This window comes from Chelon labrosus (assembly GCF_963514085.1).
Source record: "Chelon labrosus genome assembly, chromosome: 4".
In the NCBI taxonomy this organism is placed as follows: domain Eukaryota; kingdom Metazoa; phylum Chordata; class Actinopteri; order Mugiliformes; family Mugilidae; genus Chelon; species Chelon labrosus.
The window spans coordinates 29,297,509-29,318,587 of NC_140340.1; the positions used below are offsets into that span (position 1 = coordinate 29,297,509).

At 41.6% G+C, this 21,079-nt stretch overlaps 3 protein-coding genes and 2 pseudogenes across 6 annotated transcripts; 4 read left to right on the plus strand and 1 right to left on the minus strand.

Annotated features, from left to right (window-relative positions):
- Positions 1-1,268: 1,268 nt before the first annotated feature.
- Positions 1,269-7,577, minus strand: LOC311487294 (trypsin). Its single transcript, XM_084543515.1, has 5 exons — positions 6,536-7,577; positions 5,276-5,435; positions 3,662-3,803; positions 3,084-3,350; positions 1,269-1,772 (listed from the first exon to the last, which is right to left on the minus strand). Exons 1-5 carry the CDS (start codon positions 6,591-6,593, stop codon positions 1,602-1,604), a joined length of 798 nt encoding a protein of 265 aa, XP_084399641.1. The 5' UTR covers positions 6,594-7,577; the 3' UTR covers positions 1,269-1,601.
- A 186-nt stretch (positions 7,578-7,763) lies between these two features.
- Positions 7,764-12,061, plus strand: LOC311487296 (putative trypsin-6). 2 transcript variants are annotated; one of them, XM_084543517.1, is made up of 6 exons: positions 7,764-8,568; positions 9,375-9,446; positions 9,609-9,759; positions 9,964-10,105; positions 11,123-11,380; positions 11,906-12,061. In XM_084543517.1, the coding sequence occupies exons 2-6, from the start codon at positions 9,383-9,385 to the stop codon at positions 12,053-12,055; spliced, it is 765 nt and encodes a 254-aa protein (XP_084399643.1). In that variant the 5' UTR covers positions 7,764-8,568; positions 9,375-9,382; the 3' UTR covers positions 12,056-12,061. The 2 variants fall into 2 exon arrangements, with proteins under 2 accessions (XP_084399643.1, XP_084399644.1); XM_084543518.1 differs by having other exon boundaries at positions 9,378-9,446.
- A 901-nt stretch (positions 12,062-12,962) lies between these two features.
- LOC311487304 (cytidine deaminase-like) lies at positions 12,963-14,484 on the plus strand (annotated as a pseudogene). Its single transcript, XR_014699926.1, has 3 exons — positions 12,963-13,150; positions 13,999-14,110; positions 14,356-14,484. The product of XR_014699926.1 is annotated as a cytidine deaminase-like (transcript).
- On the plus strand, positions 14,381-16,466 carry LOC311487299 (putative trypsin-6; annotated as a pseudogene). Its single transcript, XR_014699928.1, has 2 exons — positions 14,381-14,652; positions 15,176-16,466. The product of XR_014699928.1 is annotated as a putative trypsin-6 (transcript).
- A 148-nt stretch (positions 16,467-16,614) lies between these two features.
- Positions 16,615-20,838, plus strand: LOC311487301 (cytidine deaminase-like). Its single transcript, XM_084543523.1, has 4 exons — positions 16,615-17,327; positions 19,299-19,410; positions 19,950-20,007; positions 20,331-20,838. Exons 1-4 carry the CDS (start codon positions 17,207-17,209, stop codon positions 20,448-20,450), a joined length of 411 nt encoding a protein of 136 aa, XP_084399649.1. The 5' UTR covers positions 16,615-17,206; the 3' UTR covers positions 20,451-20,838.
- Positions 20,839-21,079: the final 241 nt, after the last annotated feature.

Consider the following 21,079-nt stretch of genomic DNA (forward strand, 5'->3'; position numbering starts at 1 on the left):
AGGCTATCTTACAGGTTTGAGAACATTTTGGTGTAATGTTAACACAAAAGGTGTAAATTTCAAGATCAGAGAGGGGTATTAGAGCTGGTTTGCTCAAACATATCCCCCTGAGGTTTGTGTAAATGGATGAAATAAATTATCCGGATTTACCACACACTGCCATCCAATGTTTACATCAATCTGTCCTCTATAGCCCATCACAAAGGGACGTCTGAACAAAACAGGTACAGGCCCGGAGACAGGTATCTTGACATGGACTGTCTTCTCTCAGAGGAACTTAACCAAATATCATTACACAGACAATGAAATGAAAGATGATACGTGAGCCTGCAGCAGAGCTAACTTTTATTTGCTGTCATCTATTCACAGAAGAGGAGCATTCATGACACACCTAGCCTACTCCCATTGGATTCAAGGCGGCCATGATTTTATCACAGGAGCCACCTTTTATTTAACAGTAACAGCTCGTTCACTGTTTTGGTGTCATCTGAAATGATTTGTGGGTTCTGACACTAATCAGGATGAGTAAAAGTGGTAGTAATTAGTACAACCACATTTCCATATCAGTCGCTAATATAAGTTAGTGGGCTACATCTGTTGTCGTGGTCTCATCAGCCTGCCAAGTCTTCATGGAATCCTGGAGTTATCCACTCCTACCTGAATGAACAATTCTCCAACCTGCCTATGAGTCCGCTTACATTTTCAAACTGTCATGTAACATCATCAGTTTGTATCATAAGATTCCATATGTACGCTTTAATCAGATATGTGTATCTATGACAGATGTATGTTTATCCTGCTGTTCTCTTCTCTTCTCTCTTTGCTGTTCTCTTCTCTCTTTCTTCTGTCTGTACCCGGCTGGCCTTAGGCAGATGGGTCCCTCCATATGAGCTAGGTTCTGCTCAAGGTTTCTTCCTGTTAAAAGGGAGTTTTTCCTTGCCACCGTTGCCTTCAGGCTTGCTCTGGGGGTTTCAGGCCGGGTTTTGTAAAGCGTCTTGAGACGATTTGTATTGTTATTGATGCTATATACATAAAATTGAATTGAATTGAATTGATTTTACTAGAAGTGTGCAAGGATGCTCATGAATTAATTCATTTTTGCATCAAAGTAACACTCCCTTTTTCCAACCGAGCCATTCTATCTTTAGCGGTAAAAACGTTCACATGTGACCCCTAGCCTTTTATTCCTTTTACATGAACAAATGCACAACTTCAAAATGGCAAATGAATGCTATTTCTATCTGTGTTTTCTGTTAAAATAAGATCAAAAAGAATTCTAGATATTCTCAATTATGACACAACTCCACACCTTTCTCCATTTATTGTCATAAAATTGTCATTTCATTTCTGAAGTTGTGAATTTTACTGGAATTACAGGCACAGTATAAAGTGTACACTGCTGAGAATCCCACAGTAACTGTGTAACAGTAACAGTTACTGGAGCTGGCCAGTATTTCCACAGCTAGACAATATCAGATTATGAGATGGATTACACTTTAATTGGTATTAAAAACAGAAAACAGAACTCTTCAGATTTTCAGTAGAACCACCTCTGATCCAGCTTAAACCTCTTCAGAGAGCCTTTCCATTATCCTGTCACATCAGTTTCTGGAGCAGCGTAGGAATGACCCATAGATAGTTTGATCGATCCACCGGCGGAATCTGGACACCGCCGTGTAGACTCCAGGAAACCTCGCATCACCACAGCCGTTTCCCCAGGAGACCACGCCATGGACCCGTCCCCCACAAACCAGGGGCCCGCCTGAGTCCCCCTGCAAGGACAACGCCACACCTTCTATCAGTTACCTATGTGCCTCATGGAAAAGCTTTCAGTTTCATGTAATGCTGCTGTAAAGCTGCTTCAATGCCCTTGATTGGTGTTACAGGATACGCTAAATTATACAAAGACTCTGAGCACTTGGGCCTCGGAGGCAACTGGCATTTACTATTTTTGTAGATTGGATATCACAGCCATTTAAGGTTTCCTTAAAGTTTTCCTTGTTGTTTATGAGTCAAAACAATTAAAGGATATTGCAGTTTTAATGTTTTTTTCTGGAATTTAACAATGTAAAGTTATTGAGTTCTCCCAAGACCATCAAATTGATATACAGCCTTCCTAACGTCCTTGAAATAAATGTTTGTAACATGCTATATTTTACATATAGCCAGAAAAGATGTGCCTTGATCATGTAAATTCAGGTCATTTGAAAAACTGCTTTCCACATAATAAATCACAAAGTCTTGAAGACATGTATGTCATGAATGCAGACATATCAGCTGTGTAGTGTCATTTCATGACATGTGAAGTTGTTTACTCTTACTCAACACACATATAAAACACTCAAAATCAGATGTTTCAAATGTGACTCGTTCCTGGATGGCGTTCAAAACTTTTAAATTATGGCGCATCAGAACTGCCGGCCGAAATGTGAGATTTGCAGCTCACATGCGGTTTCATAATTTCAAATCAGGTTCTCAGAATCTTTCACCATGCCTGTAAAAGCCAACACACAAAGTTGCCTACTGCAGCGTTAAATATAGCACTTTTTAATTAGTCATTCACTTCTTTACAGACTTCTTTACCCAAGGCGAAATGTAGCCTACTGGTATATCACACGTTGAATTTCATGTATTTTCCTCTCACACCAAAGGCAGGGCGCAAATGTAGCCGATCGCGCTGCTACGAACGTGTTTACCTTAAAATTACAGTAAGGTTTTCAGTCCTTGTGCTATTTTTAGCTTGCTTTTCTTTCTCCGCTGCAGCTTTCATAACTAATATCCTTGTTGAGGATGGACTGCCACGTCTGCTTAATAAAGCTTGTAGTTGAACCAATACTGACATGATGATTTGTATCTTCATACTGTAAGGGGGATGAACTTCCCAAAACTGTGTTGTTGTTTCGCTCAAATGTAAGATGATGAAGAGAGGATTAGCTGATGTTATCTGATATACATTGGGAACCAAGGCCAGTACCTTGGAGAATTCATCATTTCAAAAATTTATTTTTTGATCAAGCAATCATGCTTGTCACACCCAATGGGCCTGACTGAACAGCAGAAGAAGGTCCGTTTGTCTCCTGTACCTTGCATGCATCTTTTCCCCCGGTCCTGTACCCAGCGCAGATCATGTTTGCTGTGATGTTACCATTGAAGGAGTCGCTGCTGTTGCACCTTGCGGTTGAAACAATGGGCACCGTGACTGTCCTGAGCGTGACAGGGACTTGGCCTCCACCCAGACTGTTGTAGCCCCACCCAGACACCCGACACACGTGACCTTCGACCAAACCTGTCCCCTGCCTGGGAAGAGGCGCCAGTGACACGTATTTGTTCAGGACCATTGGGGCCTGCAACTGGACAGAAGGTCAGAACAAAAAAGAACAAAAACACAGTGCAATATATTTTAATGCACCTTTTAAAAGATTGTGATGGGTTAAGGAAGGTCATCTATTTTGTATTTGGTTTTCCAGCCATCAAGCAGGGAGTTTATTTCCCTGCAGGGAGTTTATTTTTAGCACACTGTACACTACCTAACCAGTAGCAAGCAGCAGGCAGACAAACCTAGCAACCATATTGTAGTCTAATTACACCATATAATAACATAATATTATTGACAGTGATAAGATTACTGTGTAGCTAAATCTCTGCAGTGTTTCTGCAGTACCTTGATGAGCATGATGTCAGCGTTGTTGGTGCTCCTGTTGTACAGTGGATGGGCGACCAGCCTGTTGGGTTTAGCGTACTGCTCAGTGCCCTCGAAGTAATTTACCCTGTAGTCGCCTGCCACTATCATGATGTGCTCTGCCCTAAAAGACGAAGCATTTCCATTTTTCACCACATTCACTGACAGATGCAGCACCGAACAGATTAACGCCCGGAGACTTGTTCAGTACTACCGGAGCCGCTTTATTGAAGTTCTGAATGACACACAGGAGGAATTGACAAGACCAGAGGCAGCAGAGAGTGTGCACAAAGGTTGACAGTGACCACCATGGAGTGACTGTTCGTCTGCTGGGGAACAATGGCTTACTGTGAGCTGGCTGGGCTGGGACAGTAGAGGAGAAATATGGCCAATTTCCTGGATCCTGACAAGATCACACTTCACTCTCTCTCTCTCTGTCTCTGTCTCTCTCTCTCTCTCTCGCTCTCTCTCTCTCTCTCTCTGTCTCTCTCTCTCCCTCTCTCTCACCCCCACCACTACACACTGATGACACGCCAAGGTCGGCTGACTCGACTGCATCCGTGTGTTCCTTGACTTCTCAATGGCCTGCGTAGAGGTTTACTTTAAATTGCGATCAGGCGGCATTGTTTTGACGTTGCAATCTGTGCTCAGAGTGGTTGTTTGCTTTTAGGTGTCTGTCGGGACCATCTGCTCGCAATGTAAAATTACACCAAGTTAGCTTATATACAGTGACCTCTAATCGACTGAAAAATGCCACAGCAATGTGAGGACCAGTGCATGCGTTTCAGGGACAATGTGATCTTTACCTTGAGCACAACGGTGGTCACATTTTAGATTTGTGAGGGAGGTATACAAGTAGTAAGTCTATAACTAACTGATTTTAGGTTCATAAAAGAGAGTTGCATGCATAATACGTCTACCAAGTTCAGCCTCATAATATAGCAGGAAGCTTTTTCTGATTTTCTGTAATATTCACACCGGCTTCACGCCACGATCGGAGGTGAGAATGTAAGCGGTGTTTGAACGTCTGTCTCCACAGCTCTCTTCTTATTTCTTTATGCAGATATTTCTGTCACTTTCAGTGTGGCACAAGATCATAGCGTTTCACTCTGGAACAGCTGTGAACACTTTTCCAAATGGTTTGATAGTGAACAACATCATTACGAGCATGATCTGGCCCTAAGTTACAGTTACTGATGGCAGTGTTTGCAGGTATTTTGTCAGAAAGCAAATGTTGGACCAGTAAATATGTAGATGGTCACTCGAGTTTTTAGGTTTCTTAATCTGGGGAACAAGAAAGCTTGTGGAAAAGCAATCTATGGAGCAGATGTTGAGACATTTCATTCAAAAGCTACAAAAAGTTTAAACCAAAGGAAAACTCAGGTGATCATCAAAAGCATTAGGACAGATCTGAGAACCAGACGTATATTTGTAGCTTCTTGGCAGTTCCTACCCATAATTGCTAGGACATTGTAGTTCAGACCCCCCTGATGCAAGAAAGTGAGAAACATGTAACTTTGACATCATGCAAACAATGGAGAACAACAACAGCACAAAGGTTAATAGTTATTGATGACAGCGACTGATCAGCCTTACCCGATGTTACAGTGCGCTGCGGTCAGCACCCAGTACCTGTGAACCAGTGATCCTCCACAGAAGTGTTGGCCGCTGGTGCTTTGCAGCGACACAATGTATTTGATGGAGTTTGGTGCAGCGGGGTAACCGCCAACAATACGGCTGTGCATGATCACGTGGCCTGTACAGAAACACAAATATTGGTGAGGGGGTAACCTGAGCTTTGAAGATTTACATTTAGGTTCATATAAAGTCTTCTCGGTGACAAAGACGTCTTCATTTGTCATCTGAAAAGCTTGTTCTGTTCTGATTTACTAGAAGAGACTGACATTGGATCCAAGTTGTAGAGCAGCCTTTAACAAATTCTCCACAACCTCTCCACGAACATTCCCAATTTATGTAGAAATTCTTTCATGCTTTTCTCTGAACACCTCTTAAGAAGTCAATAAAACACAGAGAGCCACCAGAGAATAAAAACGTAAAGATTCTCCCACCGTGAACCCCCCAAACCAGCCAACCACCCCATTACCCCATCCCATTGACCCAACCTAACAGTTAGTGGTTTTCTGTCACCTGGGAGGCCTCTGCTTCAGGATGGTAACGCAATATAGTCTGACATTCTAGTGTCGCCACTGTACTCTGGGCTCTGAAACATTAGAGGGGGACTCTTCCCACCTGCCTTATGCAACTGTTCAACAACTGTACATTGGCCTTAGGCTGCACAGTTGGAGACATGATGGGAACAGTAAGGACGTTTTCCTTACAAACATAACAGTCGATACTGTAAATTAGAGGGAAGCCATTTAAAGGAATAGTGCAACATTTTGTTGAACGTTTATTTGGTTTCTGCTGACTGTTAGATGAAACCATCCATACCAGACGTATTGCCAGGCAACCAGCTGAGACTCTGGGTACTTTTCCCAGACAAGAAGTGTGACAAATGTTTTTGTACAGAAAAACAAATAAGACACAACACACTAAAAGTGCTGGTAAGTGAAACTTGTCACCGGTCTTCATGTTTATCTAACCAGTTACTGGTGGCAGCTGCATGTTTATCGTACCGTACCAAATCAGTACTCTCACATCACTCTCAACAACTGTAAAAATGTCAAACTGTTTCATTGAGTGTTTTCTAGTCAAATTAGGAAATAGATAATTTTAAATAAAAAAAAAATCTGCTTGGGAAAATGTACCACTGTCCAATAGTTGTTGCATGATGAGCCACCTTTACATTTGTTACTGCCAGCACCATTAAAGCAACATCTAAAACTGTGTACTCACCGCGCACTGTCATGAGATCCAGGAGCAAACAACATAAACACTTGAGCAAGTTCATCATAGCAGACCAGCAGCTAAACCACTCCAGCCAGACAACTTGTATCCTCTGCCACTCCAGCCTGGTCGTTCATTCCTCTCTGGAAAAAGTGGGAGTCAGTCACATCAACCTTTATCCTCAAGTTTCCTTTGGAAGAAAAAAAAAAAACAAGTTTTTAATTTCACCTAATTTCATTGTTCGCGGTGCAGGAGCAGAGTTGAGCACTGTGGCATTGATTGAGAAGGAAGGAGAGCAAGAGGCAGCAACAAAGTTCACATTCAGAGAGTATCACAACTCTTTCTTCTGACCATCCCGACTTGTGGAAAGGCCTTACACTGTTGCCATGGCAACACAGGGTTGCAGGGTACTGTGCCGGGCAGGTTCATTTATACTGTATCAGCACGCTCTGTCTGTGTCATCATCCAGGCTTATCCGTGTTGAAATGTCTCAATAGCCAACTGTGTGTTTATTGCCATGTCTTCTACGCACAAGTGTTTCTCTATATGAGTGTCAGCCATTACTGAATCCAATGTCAGCAATGATAGTAACTCATCATCATCATTATCATCAGACTTCTGGCAAGTCAGCATCATCCACAGCATGGGGGGAGAATCTCGCCTGACCTCCTCTTGTCCCACATTTAGAGTGAGCTGAATAATTGATGCCTCACCCAGCAGAATGGGAGAGATGGCTTTTGTGCGGCCTCCCACTGTCAGGTGTTTCCTGGGTCAACACTAAGCCGCCTTCATTCAACTTCAGACATGCGGTAAATGTATTCCTTTATTTTCATTAAAAAAAGAAAAAAGAAAAAGAGAGAAAGAAGTACTTTTGAAATACTGCAATTTTTTAACCTATAAATGTAATGTGTCATTGTAAATTGTCTACCCAACGTGAACATAAATATCAAACCAGCCGAGTCTTTTTACGTGAACACAAAAGTGTGCATTCGGGTAAACATGTCCTTGTCTGCTGACAGCTTTACGGTGACACGTGCAGCACTTGAGCTGTCTACGCTGCGCGTACAGTTTTGTGCATGACATCCGCCTCACTACCACCGTCACAAACACATAAAACACACACACAAAAGCATCCTGTTTGTCATATCAACCACACACCTGAGGGAGAGTGGAGCACACTATCACCTTTCACCCTCACAGTTGCCCTGACACCTTGGGGAGTGAAGATTCTATATGGGGGCTATGAGTTACAAACGCCCCCATGTGTGGGAACTCATAAAAAGTAATGCTGGGAACCGAAATGTGTTTGATACCTGGGGAGATGGAGGAGGCCGGGAGAGGAGAAGAAGCACACTGAAGACAGCAGTTACACCACAGTGCACCCCTGCAGGATCAGGCTTATCAACACAGACCAGGCCGTAGCACTGATTTCACACTGGTTCTCCCTTAAACATGACTGTATTCATATGGAGTCAAAAACAGGAGGAGAAAACTAAAGTATAAAAGGCATTTTCAAACACTCTTACCCTAACATGAGAATAAGTCTGAGAATAAGTTTTTCCTTTTCCAAAGTATTAATAAATGCTACAGGGCAAATATATCACACTCAGACATCATGCCTTGTGCTTTTGTCCCGTGCTCTCTAACATCATTGGATATACCAACAACACGTCTGGTAAGTATATTCTATCTATCTGTGGCTTGTTGGGTTTCATATCTGCAAGGATTTACTTTGTCTCCAAGCGGCACAATAGGGTGAAGCTACGAGAACAAAGGCCCTTGAAAGAAAGGTGTAATGAAAGAGAAGGCTGCTGTTTTTTTTTTTTTTTTTTTTTCCCTGTACTAGGTCAGTCTCTCTCCTTTCTGCTTGTGAGAGACATTTGCTAAATGACGGATAATGGACGGGAATAATAAGAGTTGCAGCCATGGATACAGTATAAAAAGCCTGAGAGTTCTCAAGAGCGTCCTGGGATGAGAGGATCGTGGTAGAGTGTGTGCCAGGGCGTGGATGCTGGACTGATTCTTACTTGACTCTTGATAAGGTGAGGCAGTACACGAAAGCTGTATTTAATCAAATTTATTTAAATTTCAAATGAGTCAATTGAAACTAATCAAAACCTTTTTTTTTTCACGTGATTGTTATGAAATAATGCAATTTACAGAATGTTTCTCAGTGTTTACTTTTTAACTATGCACTATAATTATGAAATGTAAAACCGCTGAACAAAGATGATCTAAGTTCACATTAAACATTGAGACATTAAGATTTAACACTACGTGAGTTAAGAAAGCTGTTTAGGATTCAGGATTGTGTTGTGTTATATGTACCTGTTTTAAAGCAGAACGCTCAATCAGTGTAGGGAAAAAAAAGTTATCACCAAAAGCTAAAAATGCTAAAAATTTAAAAGCATCAAAGCTAACATTTTTACAGCATATTAAAACTATAGCTACATTTGAAATTTGAATATGGAGGATCAACAAAGGTACATGTTATCTATGCTTTTTGATGTTTTTCTCAGAAACGTTGCGTATTTCATGTAGTGTTTAAGAATCATTTGCCCTGCAGCACTGATTTATATTGCGCTCTGGGATACAGGATATCTGGAAGAAAACAAGTATTCACTATTAATTTATGCTTTGTACAAGAACTTACACATGAGATGCTGAGAATTTTGACATTTACTTCTTTTGGTTGTTGTGGTTGATAAAAGACTTAAAATAAAAACATCCTTTGTTAAGAACAAGAGTGCAAAACTTAAAGAGTGCACAGAAAATACACCTTACTGGGGATTTTTAACATTTCCCGACCTGTAACACCTGGATTGTTTCTATATTTATTACTTTGCAGCAGCTGCTATGATGAACCTAGCTCTGTCCTGTCCCCTCTTACTGGTCCTCCTGCTTGTTGTTAACCTGACAGGTGAGGTACAGTGGCGCTGACTACAGAGAATACAATAAGATCCCCTTTTTGACACATATGACTGACCTCATGTTCAATTTTAAACTAATTAAAGCAATCTTTAATGAATATGATCCTCGACGTCTCAGTGTATGTGTATATAAACTTTTCGACGACTCTCAGGTGTGTACGGGAGCCGAATCATTGGGGGTACGGTGGTGAAGCCTTACTCCATCAAGTACCAGGCCTCCCTATTGTACAGCAACTCCCACTTCTGCGGAGGCACCCTCATCCACCCTCAGTGGGTGGTGTCTGCTGCCCACTGCTGGAGGCCGTAAGTTACTGCTGCTTTAAGCCTGTAGCCCTCCAAACAACAGCCAGATTTACTTAACATCTACTGAAGCTATATAATTTGCATACAAAGAATATTTAAATGATTTTAGTTTTATTATTTGAACAGTTTGACTTGAAAGAACTCACAGGTGGTCTGTTATGTAGTCAATAAACAAGCACTTTTTGTCTGTACCCCTTTTTGTAGGAGTCACATGATCCAAGTGGTCCTGAGTGAACACAGCCTCACCCAGGACGAGGGATATGAGCAGAGATTCAATGTCTCCTTGGTCATCAAACACTACCAGTACAGTTACTGGATGCTTGACAACGATATCATGCTGCTTAAGGTAAAGCATGTCTTTGGAATATGACACCAGGTTGATTTAGATCACGTTATTCTGGGCACTAAGTAGGTTACTGTTTTTAGACACTGTGATAAATCACTGAACTGCAACGCAATGTGGTATAAATAAGCAACAAGCTGTGAAATCTGTTTAATGCACAACCGTGCCAGTACTTGTGAATGAAGACCGGTTTGCCATGTTCCACCTTTGCAACGTTCCTCAAGGGACGGATGAGATTTCTGAAAGCTGAAAGGGACACGTAAGCCAAATATCAAGCATTATACTGGGAACACTTGCCCGGCATGTGCCCTACATTTCCCACAGTGCTACACTTTAGCTGAAGCCTCTTTGCATGGTAATTGTGCAAAACTATATAGTCCCAGGTTGAATCATCAAATTGCGATGACCTATGACAACATAATGTGGGTTATTTTCACTGATTAAGTGGTAGTACTTCACATGAATGGAGATCTACGTGAACAAATTGCTGGACTTTCCCCTAAACATTGTTCATTTTATTACCTGGAATGCCACTTCCAGTCAGTGAGACCAGAATAATTGCTTTTAAACGTGAATATGTTCAAAAGGAACTGGTCCAGTGTGCTGCACAGGTTTAGCCAGCTGGACACAGTGAGACATTTTAAAATTGCAGACTGGTTTATTATAGACGCAACCAAACTGACCCTTATCCATCTTTCTGTGTTTATTCCCTTGTTTGATTCATCATGTAATCTGAACAAACAGTGGCGTAAATCACTGACTTACATAACATTGATAACAACTTATAAAACAGTCAAATGTACTGTTTGAGAACAACAAAGTATTTACTAGTTCCTACTGGTACTAGCTGGTAGTCTAAATCATCCATGCAGACGATTAAACCCATAGACCTGTGATGAATCATGTAACACAGATTCATCACAGGCTGTATAATGAAGTGTTGCTGAGACTTGTTTTATCATGTGAACGACGTACAGCTTTTCTCTAGACTGACTGAAGGATATGTTCTCTGTGGGTCAGTTGGAGCGTCCAGCTGTCATCAACGCCATGGTCGAACCAGCCACTTTACCCGACCAGGACACCCCGCCGCTGCAAAACTTTGCTCGGTGCACGGTCAGCGGCTGGGGTGTGACCTGGCTCTACGGCCAAAGCCTGTCATCTGAGCTGAGGTCTGTGGACGTGGACTTCTTCTTGGACTGCTGGAGCTACTATCCCTTCAGGATCACACAGAACATGATGTGTGCGGGATCTGTTTATGGCGGGAAAGACTCCTGTCAGGTGAGCCATAAAGTCACGCGTGTGTCCGGGAAAAGAAGAGTTCACGCCAATCGTTTCACTTATTTAACGGTTAAAGCTGCATTTATTGATTTATCCGGCCACATGCGAGCAATGAACCCACTGTAAACAAACTGGTCACATATTATATAACGTTGGCAAATATGTTGGGAAAGAGTAGCAGCTTTATTTATTTGTGAAAGTGTTAGTGTCCACCGGAGGAATTTAAGTTTCAATAGCTGACCAAAACCTGAAAAAAATCTAAATGCTCCAGCTACCTGCTAAATATTGATATGTCCTGAAAACACACACACACACACACAAAAAAAAAAATCATCAATATTATTCTTTTCAATTAGGCATTTTTCAAAAGATAGTGTTTAAATGCAGCTTCAGTGTTTTTCCACCACCAATTTAGCAGCAAAACCAGCACACATTTTCAGTTTTGATCAACCTCATCATATGTCTGTCGTTTTACATCACACTACCCTAGCAATCTATTTGAACTTTTGACTTCTCCTTCCTCAGGGTGATTCAGGAGGACCTCTCATGTGTAACGGTAAATTTGAAGGCATTGTATCCTGGGGCATCGGCTGCGCCTACGCCTTCTACCCCGGTGTCTACACTAAGACTAGAAACTACCTCGGATGGATCAACTGGGTCATCCAGAACAGCTAATGATACTCTTACTGACTTTCTCACAGAAGACTATCCTGTGATGAATATTTGAGTGGATCCTAATGGATGCAACGGCCTTAATTATATGTGTGTTGTTGTTGTTTTTTTTGTCTTTTATATAGCACTTTCATGCAAACATGAGTTTATTTGTAACATATAAACCGCCTTCAACCAACACCCCATGCCTCTTTTTCTCACAGAACTAGCATCACGGGAAAGTGTTGAGCGTTTTTCAGCACAGCAAACAAAAACAACCAGGATTTAGTTCCACATTCAGTATTTCCCCGTTGTTAGAGCCATTTAGCGAAAGCTTATTTGACTTGGTTTTTGTTTGACTTATGTGCAATGCGCCTTTAGTGACGTGTTATCAGCCCCGGGCTGTAATTGGTCAGATTTGTCAGTTGTTATGTGTTGCGTAATTTGCTCAGTTGAAGCAGAAACCCGGGAGAGCACATTAGTTTTTGACCGTGTTTGTCCATGTTGTAATTGTTTTAAAGAGTTCAGTAAACAGTTAATCGGAAACTTGGGACTGAAGATTTTTCATTTTTGAAGCACGCGTCAGCTATATGCTCGGACTTTCGCTTGAGTGCGCATTTATTTTGATGAAAGACGGAGCCACTCCTACACCCGTGACTCCCCTATCACGGGTAAATGTATTAGACATTCCCTTTAATGCCACGTTTGCACAAACACCCGTGACTCACCTATCACGGGTAAATGTATGAGACACTCTCTTTAATGCCACGTTTACACAAAATGTTTACCGACAGTGTGTCAGCATCCTGTCGAGTGATTGGCTGTGACTGGGCCATCTCCCCTTTCCCTCTGTCCCGTTCACATTTAAAGCAGAGCCACAACAGGCTCATTCACAGACTCAAAAACAACCTCGCAAAGCCCAGGAGCAACTATGGATGGAGTCAAGTCCAGCAAGGAGGGGATGCATATTAAGGGCCTCAGCCCTAGGTGCTTGTCCCAAGAAACAGTCAAAGAACTGATTGATCTGGCCCACGAGGCAAAGAAGCACGCCTATTGTCCTTACAGCAAATTCAGAGTGGGAGCTGCTCTACATGACTGCTGCCGACCGTCAGTATACAGGTGAGTTACATGTGAAACTATGGTAAATGGTTAGCAGTCTTGTTTTTATATGGGGCTTTTCTACCTGTTGGTACTCAAAAAGATTTAATCTAGCCACACGCTCACACAAGCACACACACACACTCACCACACACCAGTGACAAGCATGTCTTGCTGGAGGACTTGTAGACAAGCTGCTCTACTACTGAGCCACAGCCATCCCCATACATGTGAAAACTTTGTTTCTTAACAATTTGATCTTTTTTTTTTGTATGAATACAAAGATATTTTGAAGTGGATGTCCTCCAGTCCAATAAAAATGTATTGCTGACATGTACGACACTGACACCAGTGACCTCATGAAAACTACAATACTGCCTTACTTGAACACGAGTCAGGTCTGTTTCACAATCTCTTGTGAAATAATAATCAGACACGCGGGACGTAGAAGTAACAGAATTTTATTCATCTGAACAGTTTAGGTTTCTTTTTCAAATTGAACCGCAGCAAAAATTATACATTAGCCTGATCTGAGTTTGCTCCCTGTTAATGATTAGCAGACAGTTTAAATGACAGCAATTAGTGAGAAAAACTCAGAGGAGATGTTTAGTTTTGATCTGTGACATTAAATCCTCACCAGGCTAAGTCTGTATTTATTGACTGAATCCAATCTCACTCCTCAGGATGGAGAACTCTCACCTTCCCTGTGGTCTCAGTCGAACTTGTTATTGCATCACTTGTGTCCACAGCACTGTACGCCGAGACAGGGCTGTCAAATCATTGTCAGAAGTTGAGCAGGCCAGAAGAAGTAAACAGACATCCCCTTTAATGATTGAAAGGTTCCTTTTTTTTGTCCGTGTCTTTGGCAGGCTGCAATGTGGAGAATGCCTGTTACAATTTGGGAGTGTGTGCTGAAAGGAATGCAATCGCAAAGGCGGTGTCAGATGGCCACCAACGCTTCAAAGCCATCGCAATTGCCAGGTAACCTCTGATTAACACAGACCAGCATTTAGAAGGTTCTCTAGATTTCCCAAGAAGCCAGATCTACCAGTTCCACAGAATTCATCACTCCGCTATTACCAAACCATGAGTCACTTTACATTTCATTTCTTTTTGCACGTACCCGCTCAAAACTGAGGCAAAACTCCGTCATTACATAACTTTGTGTGACTAACAGATGAGGCAAGACTTGTTGAGACTTGTTTTATCATGTGAACGACGTACAGCTTTTCTCTAGACTGACTGAAGGATATGTTCTCTGTGGGTCAGTTGGAGCGTCCAGCTGTCATCAACGCCATGGTCGAACCAGCCACTTTACCAGACAAGGACACCCCGCCGCTGCAAAACTTTGCTCGGTGCACGGTCAGCGGCTGGGGTGTGACCTGGCTCTACGGCCAAAGCCTGTCATCTGAGCTGAGGTCTGTGGACGTGGACTTCTTCTTGGACTGCTGGAGCTACTATCCCTTCAGGATCACACAGAACATGATGTGTGCGGGATCTGTTTATGGAAAGACTCCTGTCAGGTGAGCCATAAAGTCACGCGTGTGTCCGGGAAAAGAAGAGTTCATGCCAATCGTTTCACTTATTTAACGGTTAAAGCTGCATTTATTGATTTATCCGGCCACATGCGAGCAATGAACCCACTGTAAACAAACTGGTCACATATTATATAACGTTGGCAAATATGTTGGGAAAGAGTAGCAGCTTTATTTATTTGTGAAAGTGTTAGTGTCCACCGGAGGAATTTAAGTTTCAATAGCTGACCAAAACCTGAAAAAAATCTAAATGCTCCAGCTACCTGCTAAATATTGATATGTCCTGAAAACACACACACACACACACACAAAAAAATCATCAATATTATTCTTTTCAATTAGGCATTTTTCAAAAGATAGTGTTTAAATGCAGCTTCAGTGTTTTTCCACCACCAATTTAGCAGCAAAACCAGCACACATTTTCAGTTTTGATCAACCTCATCATATGTCTGTCGTTTTACAACACACTACCCTAGCAATCTATTTGAACTTTTGACTTCTCCTTCCTCAGGGTGATTCAGGAGGACCTCTCATGTGTAACGGTAAATTTGAAGGCATTGTATCCTGGGGCATCGGCTGCGCCTACGCCTTCTACCCCGGTGTCTACACTAAGACTAGAAACTACCTCGGATGGATCAACTGGGTCATCCAGAACAGCTAATGATACTCTTACTGACTTTCTCACAGAAGACTATCCTGTGATGAATATTTGAGTGGATCCTAATGGATAGATAGATAGATAGGTTTTATTTGTCACATGCACAGTTATACATAGTACAATGCACAGTGAAATGTATTGTTGTACCTGCAGCCAGTAGTAAAAAAAAATATATAAGTACTACAGTAAACAGTAGTTACTACAGTAAACAGTAGTTGCACACAAGGTAAGCGATATAAGTGTAATGTACACCGATAGAGAAATAGAATATAAAAAAATAAAATAAAAAATAAGAATAAAAATAAAAATATAGACTGAATAAAAATATAGACTGGTAAACTTGGGGGGGGGGGGTAGTTGTATATGTACATAAATTTACAGTATTAAGTATTAGCAGCTACATGAATAAAGTGCAGTGATATTTTAAGTCCAGTTAAGGCTCAGAGTTGAGCAGGCGGATGGCATGGGGATAAAAACTCTTCTTCAGCCTCTCAGTCTTTGTCCTCAGGCAACGGAAACGCCGGCCTGATGGCAGTAGGGAGAAGAGAGAGTCTCCGGGGTGACCGGGCTGTTTCAGGATCTTTGTGGCCCTTAACCTGCAACGTTTGGTGTAAATGTCCTGCAGGTTGGGGAGGGGGGTTCTGATGGTCCGCTCCGCTGAACGGACCACCCTTTTGAGGGCCAGGAAGTCCTGCCTGGTACAATTTCCCATCCAGGTGGTGATGCTCCCACATAAGATGCTCTCGATGGTGCAGGTGTAAAAGTTCCTGAGCACCTTGAGAGGGAGCTTAAAGTCTCTGAGACGTCTGAGGAGGTAGATGCAACGGCCTTAATTATATGTGTGTTGTTGTTTGTTTTTTTTTGTCTTTTATATAGCACTTTCATGCAAACATGAGTTTATTTGTAGCATATAAATCGCCTTCAACCAACACCCCATGCCTCTTATTCTCACAGAACTAGCATCACGGGAAAGTGTTGAGCGTTTTTCAGAAGTGACGTTAAAAAGTGTCACAGATTATGGACGACATTTAGTTCTGGAACAGTTTACCATTTGAAACCTCGTTTTCTCCACAAACTCAAAAACAACAACAAAAAATTAATACATAAAAAGATGGACTTAAAAATAAAGATGCATATTTTCTCAGACTGTCCCCTTTGGTTTTTCTTTGTTTGTTTGTTTTTCTAATCATTCAGCACAGCAAACAAAAACAACCAGGATTTAGTTCCACATTCAGTATTTCCCCGTTGTTAGAGCCATTTAGCGAAAGCTTATTTGACTTGGTTTTTGTTTGACTTATGTGCAATGCGCCTTTAGTGACGTGTTATCAGCCCCGGGCTGTAATTGGTCAGATTTGTCAGTTGTTATGTGTTGCGTAATTTGCTCAGTTGAAGCAGAAACCCGGGAGAGCACATTAGTTTTTGACCGTGTTTGTCCATGTTGTAATTGTTTTAAAGAGTTCAGTAAACAGTTAATCGGAAACTTGGGACTGAAGATTTTTCATTTTTGAAGCACGCGTCAGCTATATGCTCGGACTTTCGCTTGAGTGCGCATTTATTTTGATGAAAGACGGAGCCACTCCTACACCCGTGACTCCCCTATCACGGGTAAATGTATTAGACATTCCCTTTAATGCCACGTTTGCACAAACACCCGTGACTCATCTATCACGGGTAAATGTAGGCTATGAGACACTCCCTTTAATGCCACGTTTGCACAAAATGTTTACCGACAGTGATATCAAGGCAGTGTGTCAGCATCCTGTCGATTGATTGGCTGTGACTGGGCCATCTCCCCTTTCCCTCTGTCCCATTCACATTTAAAGCAGAGCCACAACAGGCTAATTCACAGACTCAAAAACAACCTCGCAAAGCCCAGGAGCAACTATGGATGGAGTCAAAGAACTGATTGATCTGGCCCACGAGGCAAAGAAGCACGCCTATTGTCCTTATAGCAAATTCAGAGTGGGAGCTGCTCTACTGACTGCTGACGACCGTCAGTATACAGGTGAGTTACATGTGAAACTATGGTAAATGGTTAGAAGTCTTGTTTTTATATGGGGCTTTTCTACCTGTTGGTACTCAAAAAGATTTAATCTAGCCACACGCTCACACAAGCACACACACACTCACCACACACCAGTGACAAGCATGTCTTGCTGAAGGACTTGTAGACAAGCTGCTCTACTACTGAGCCACAGCCATCCCCATACATGTGAAAACTTTGTTTCTTAACAATTTGATCTTTTTATTTTTTTTTTGTATGAATATAAAGATATTTTGAAGTGTATGTCCTCCAGTCCAATAAAAATGTATTGCTGACATGTACGACACTGACACCAGCAGTTTCGTTTTTGGAGCCATTTTAGATTTAGTCTTAGTCTTTTGGACGAAAATGCCTATTAGTTTTAGTCACATTTTTTTGTCATTTCTATATGTGATGGTTTTAGTCTAGTTTTAGTCGACGAAAACTCAAAAAGGTTTTAGTCTAATGTTAGTCAATTTTAGTTAAAAGGGAAAAAAAAAGTATTTTCACCAATAATTACAATAACAAAGGAATGGTTTTAGACCATACTATAAGGATTATTCATTACACACAGATAAAATGGTAACAGTGTGTATATATAGTCATATTAATTGGTGCTACAGTGTTAAAAGCTCTATCCAGCTTTGTTTTTATTTTTATCAAGAAAAACTGGTGCACTGCACCTTTACAAAAATAGCGCTGTCTCTTTAAGAAAGACGGTCTTGAGTTGTTGTTGAAGTTGTGCGTGGCTGTGGATGTGTGCCGCTGAACTGAGGGCATGTTGCAAATATAAGTAAAAATAAAGATGAACGTTTGTCTTGCAGTTTGTTTTGGAGTTGCAACAGATAAATGTTTTAGATTAACATCTAAAAAAAGTTTTCAGTGGCACGCGATCTACCCGTAGGCCTACTACCTTCGCGATCTACCGGTCGATCGCGATCGACGTAATGAGCACCCCTGCCATAGACCATCTCGTCGTTTCTGACCACCAAGGCCCTTGCCGCTGCCACAAAGGTCCATCATTTAGTGTGACTGTGACGGCAGGCGTGTTGTGCAGAATGTGCACAGATGCTGGCGTGATGCCATGTGGTGGGCGTGACCAAACAAGGAGGATGCAGCACCATTGCTGATACTTTTTAGCTTTTGACAGACAATATGCAGAACTGTCATGCATTTTGAACGTCTGACAGACCACCCACAACATACTGTCATGAAAAAAAGGGGCGTCAACGAAATAATTTCGTCATCGTTGACGAAAACACCCACTAACATTTTCGTCCAGTCTCGTCTAGTCAACGAAAGCTTACAAACGTCTCGTCATGTTTTCGTCATGAAAGAGCCATGTTTAGCTCGTCATCGTCTCGTTATCGTCATGAAAAAAAGGTTCGTCAACGAAATCATTTCGTCATCGTTGACGAAAACAACACTGGACCAGTGACCTCACGAAAACTACAATACTGCCTTACTTGAACACGAGTCAGGTCTGTTTCACAATCTCTTGTGAAATAATAATCAGACACGCGGGACGTAGAAGTAACAGAATTTTACTCATCTGAACAGTTTTAGGTTTCTTTTTCAAATTGAACCGCAGCAAAAATTATACATTAGCCTGATCTGAGTTTGCTCCCTGTTAATGATTAGCAGACAGTTTAAATGACAGCAATTAGTGAGAAAAACTCAGAGGAGATGTTTAGTTTTGATCTGTGACATTAAATCCTCACCAGGCTAAGTCTGTATTTATTGACTGAATCCAATCTCACTCCTCAGGATGGAGAACTCTCCCCTTCCCTGTGGTCTCAGTTGAACTTGTTATTGCATCACTTGTGTCCACAGCACTGTACGCCGAGACAGGGCTGTCAAATCATTGTCAGAAGTTGAGCAGGCCAGAAGAAGTAAACAGACATCCCCTTTAATGATTGAAAGGTTCCTTTTTTTTGTCCGTGTCTTTGGCAGGCTGCAATGTGGAGAATGCCTGTTACAATTTGGGAGTGTGTGCTGAAAGGAATGCAATCGCAAAGGCGGTGTCAGATGGCCACCAACGCTTCAAAGCCATCGCAATTGCCAGGTAACCTCTGACTAACACAGACCAGCATTTAGAAGGTTCTCTAGATTTCCCAAGAAGCCAGATCTACCAGTTCCACAGAATTCATCACTCCGCTATTACCAAACCACGAGTCACTTTCCATTTCATTTCTTTTTGCACGTACCCGCTCAAAAATTAGGCAAAACTCCGTCATTACATAACTTTGTGTGACTAACAGATGAGGCAAGAAAAGGTTAGAAGAGAGACTCTAGCTGGCGCCTTAACTTATAAGCTTTTTTTTAAATCAGTGTCTTGTGTGGTAGCCATGAAACAGATCAACAGTATAAGAAAATGTAGAATAGTTCAATCCTAAGGAGACAGTGGGGAGTGTTTGAAAGAGCTGGGGAAAGTCACAGGAAAGTATCACTATGACACACGGTCATCAGACCTAAACATCAGACAGAGGCTACAAAGGTCTACTGAGGTTATACCTCAATTCATATGCCCAGATGTAAACATTAACCACATACACAAGTGGCTGTTTCCCTGTGTAGACATTTCTCTTTTTATGTTCTTTCCAGTGACATGAGTGACCAGTTCATCTCGCCATGTGGAGGCTGCAGGCAGTTCATGAGAGAGGTACTCTGGTTAATTATTTCTGCTGTCTTGGCTTTACAGTTGTTGTTTTGTTTTTGTTTTTTTTATTATGGTAACCTTCAGTCGACAGTAACTGCTTACAACACTAAGCTTTTGGTTTAAGGGAGTGTAAATGTATAAAAACCATGTAGTAATAAAGTTTAATATAATTTTCTTTTCTTTTTTTTACTGACAAGTAGTTTAGTGTCCAACTGCTGAACAACCCGTGATGTTTAAAGAGTGCAATCGCTTCCAGAGACTTTGCTGAATTTGCTTTGTGTGAGAGTTCAGCCACTGTAAATCATTTCCACCCATTTCATTTTCAGTTTGGGTTGCATTGGGATGTGTACATGACAAAGGCAGACTGCACGTACCAGAAGAAAACTGTGGACGAGCTGTTGCCCGACTCCTTCGGCCCTCAAGCCCTGGCCGAGAAGAAAGTGTGAGCACTGAGCCTGCAGGATTGCTTCCTTTGACCGCCATTATTTGTACAGTGTTTAATGCACCTGCCAAACATGCACTGATTGTTGTATTGAAATTTACTCTATGTACACTGCAAGGGAGTAGGTTTGATTTTGAGATTGGTGGGGACACAAAAGTGCTCCAAGGCAGCACTCCTGAAAGTTGACGTTTTTTTACATTAGCAATCATAATTTCACACCATGCAGATATAGGTTAAAGCAAATAATGAAAGACAAGGGGGCAACTTCGAAGAGTTCTCATCTTTACTTTATTTGTGGTCCACAAAGTTTCTTCATTTGTGTTTTTAAACCGTTGCTCACTTCTACACAAATACATGAAAATAAGAATTAAAAATAAATTTTTTAAAAAGTGTATCTCTTTGGCATTAAATATTCTCTTTTATTCAGCATCTGTATTGTTGAGCCTCTACCTATACACCCTTGAAGTAAGTCACTTCAAGTAACTTACACTTTGACTCCTAAAGAAGTCTCTTATGTCGAGTTTTCTTTTCTTTGACATCCTGATCCTTCAAATCCTATACAGCACACACGTACACGCACGCAAACAGACACAAACACAAATGTAAATGACACCATTGATATTAAAATCCGTC

Coding starts and splice junctions, on each gene's coding strand:
- LOC311487301 (XM_084543523.1), top strand. CDS start 17,207: ATGGATGGAGTCAAAGAACTGATTGATCTGGCCCACGAGGCAAAGAAG. Junction 17,328..19,298: donor TGACGACCGTCAGTATACAG/GTGAGTTACATG, acceptor TGTCTTTGGCAG/GCTGCAATGTGGAGAATGCC. Junction 20,008..20,330: donor GCAGGCAGTTCATGAGAGAG/GTACTCTGGTTA, acceptor TTTCATTTTCAG/TTTGGGTTGCATTGGGATGT.
- LOC311487294 (XM_084543515.1), bottom strand. CDS start 6,593: ATGATGAACTTGCTCAAGTGTTTATGTTGTTTGCTCCTGGATCTCATG. Junction 3,804..5,275: donor GCAGCGCACTGTAACATCGG/GTAAGGCTGATC, acceptor TTCGTCTTTTAG/GGCAGAGCACATCATGATAG. Junction 3,351..3,661: donor CTGACATCATGCTCATCAAG/GTACTGCAGAAA, acceptor CCTTCTGTCCAG/TTGCAGGCCCCAATGGTCCT.
- LOC311487296 (XM_084543517.1), top strand. CDS start 9,383: ATGATGAACCTAGCTCTGTCCTGTCCCCTCTTACTGGTCCTCCTGCTT. Junction 10,106..11,122: donor ACGATATCATGCTGCTTAAG/GTAAAGCATGTC, acceptor TCTGTGGGTCAG/TTGGAGCGTCCAGCTGTCAT. Junction 11,381..11,905: donor GCGGGAAAGACTCCTGTCAG/GTGAGCCATAAA, acceptor CTCCTTCCTCAG/GGTGATTCAGGAGGACCTCT.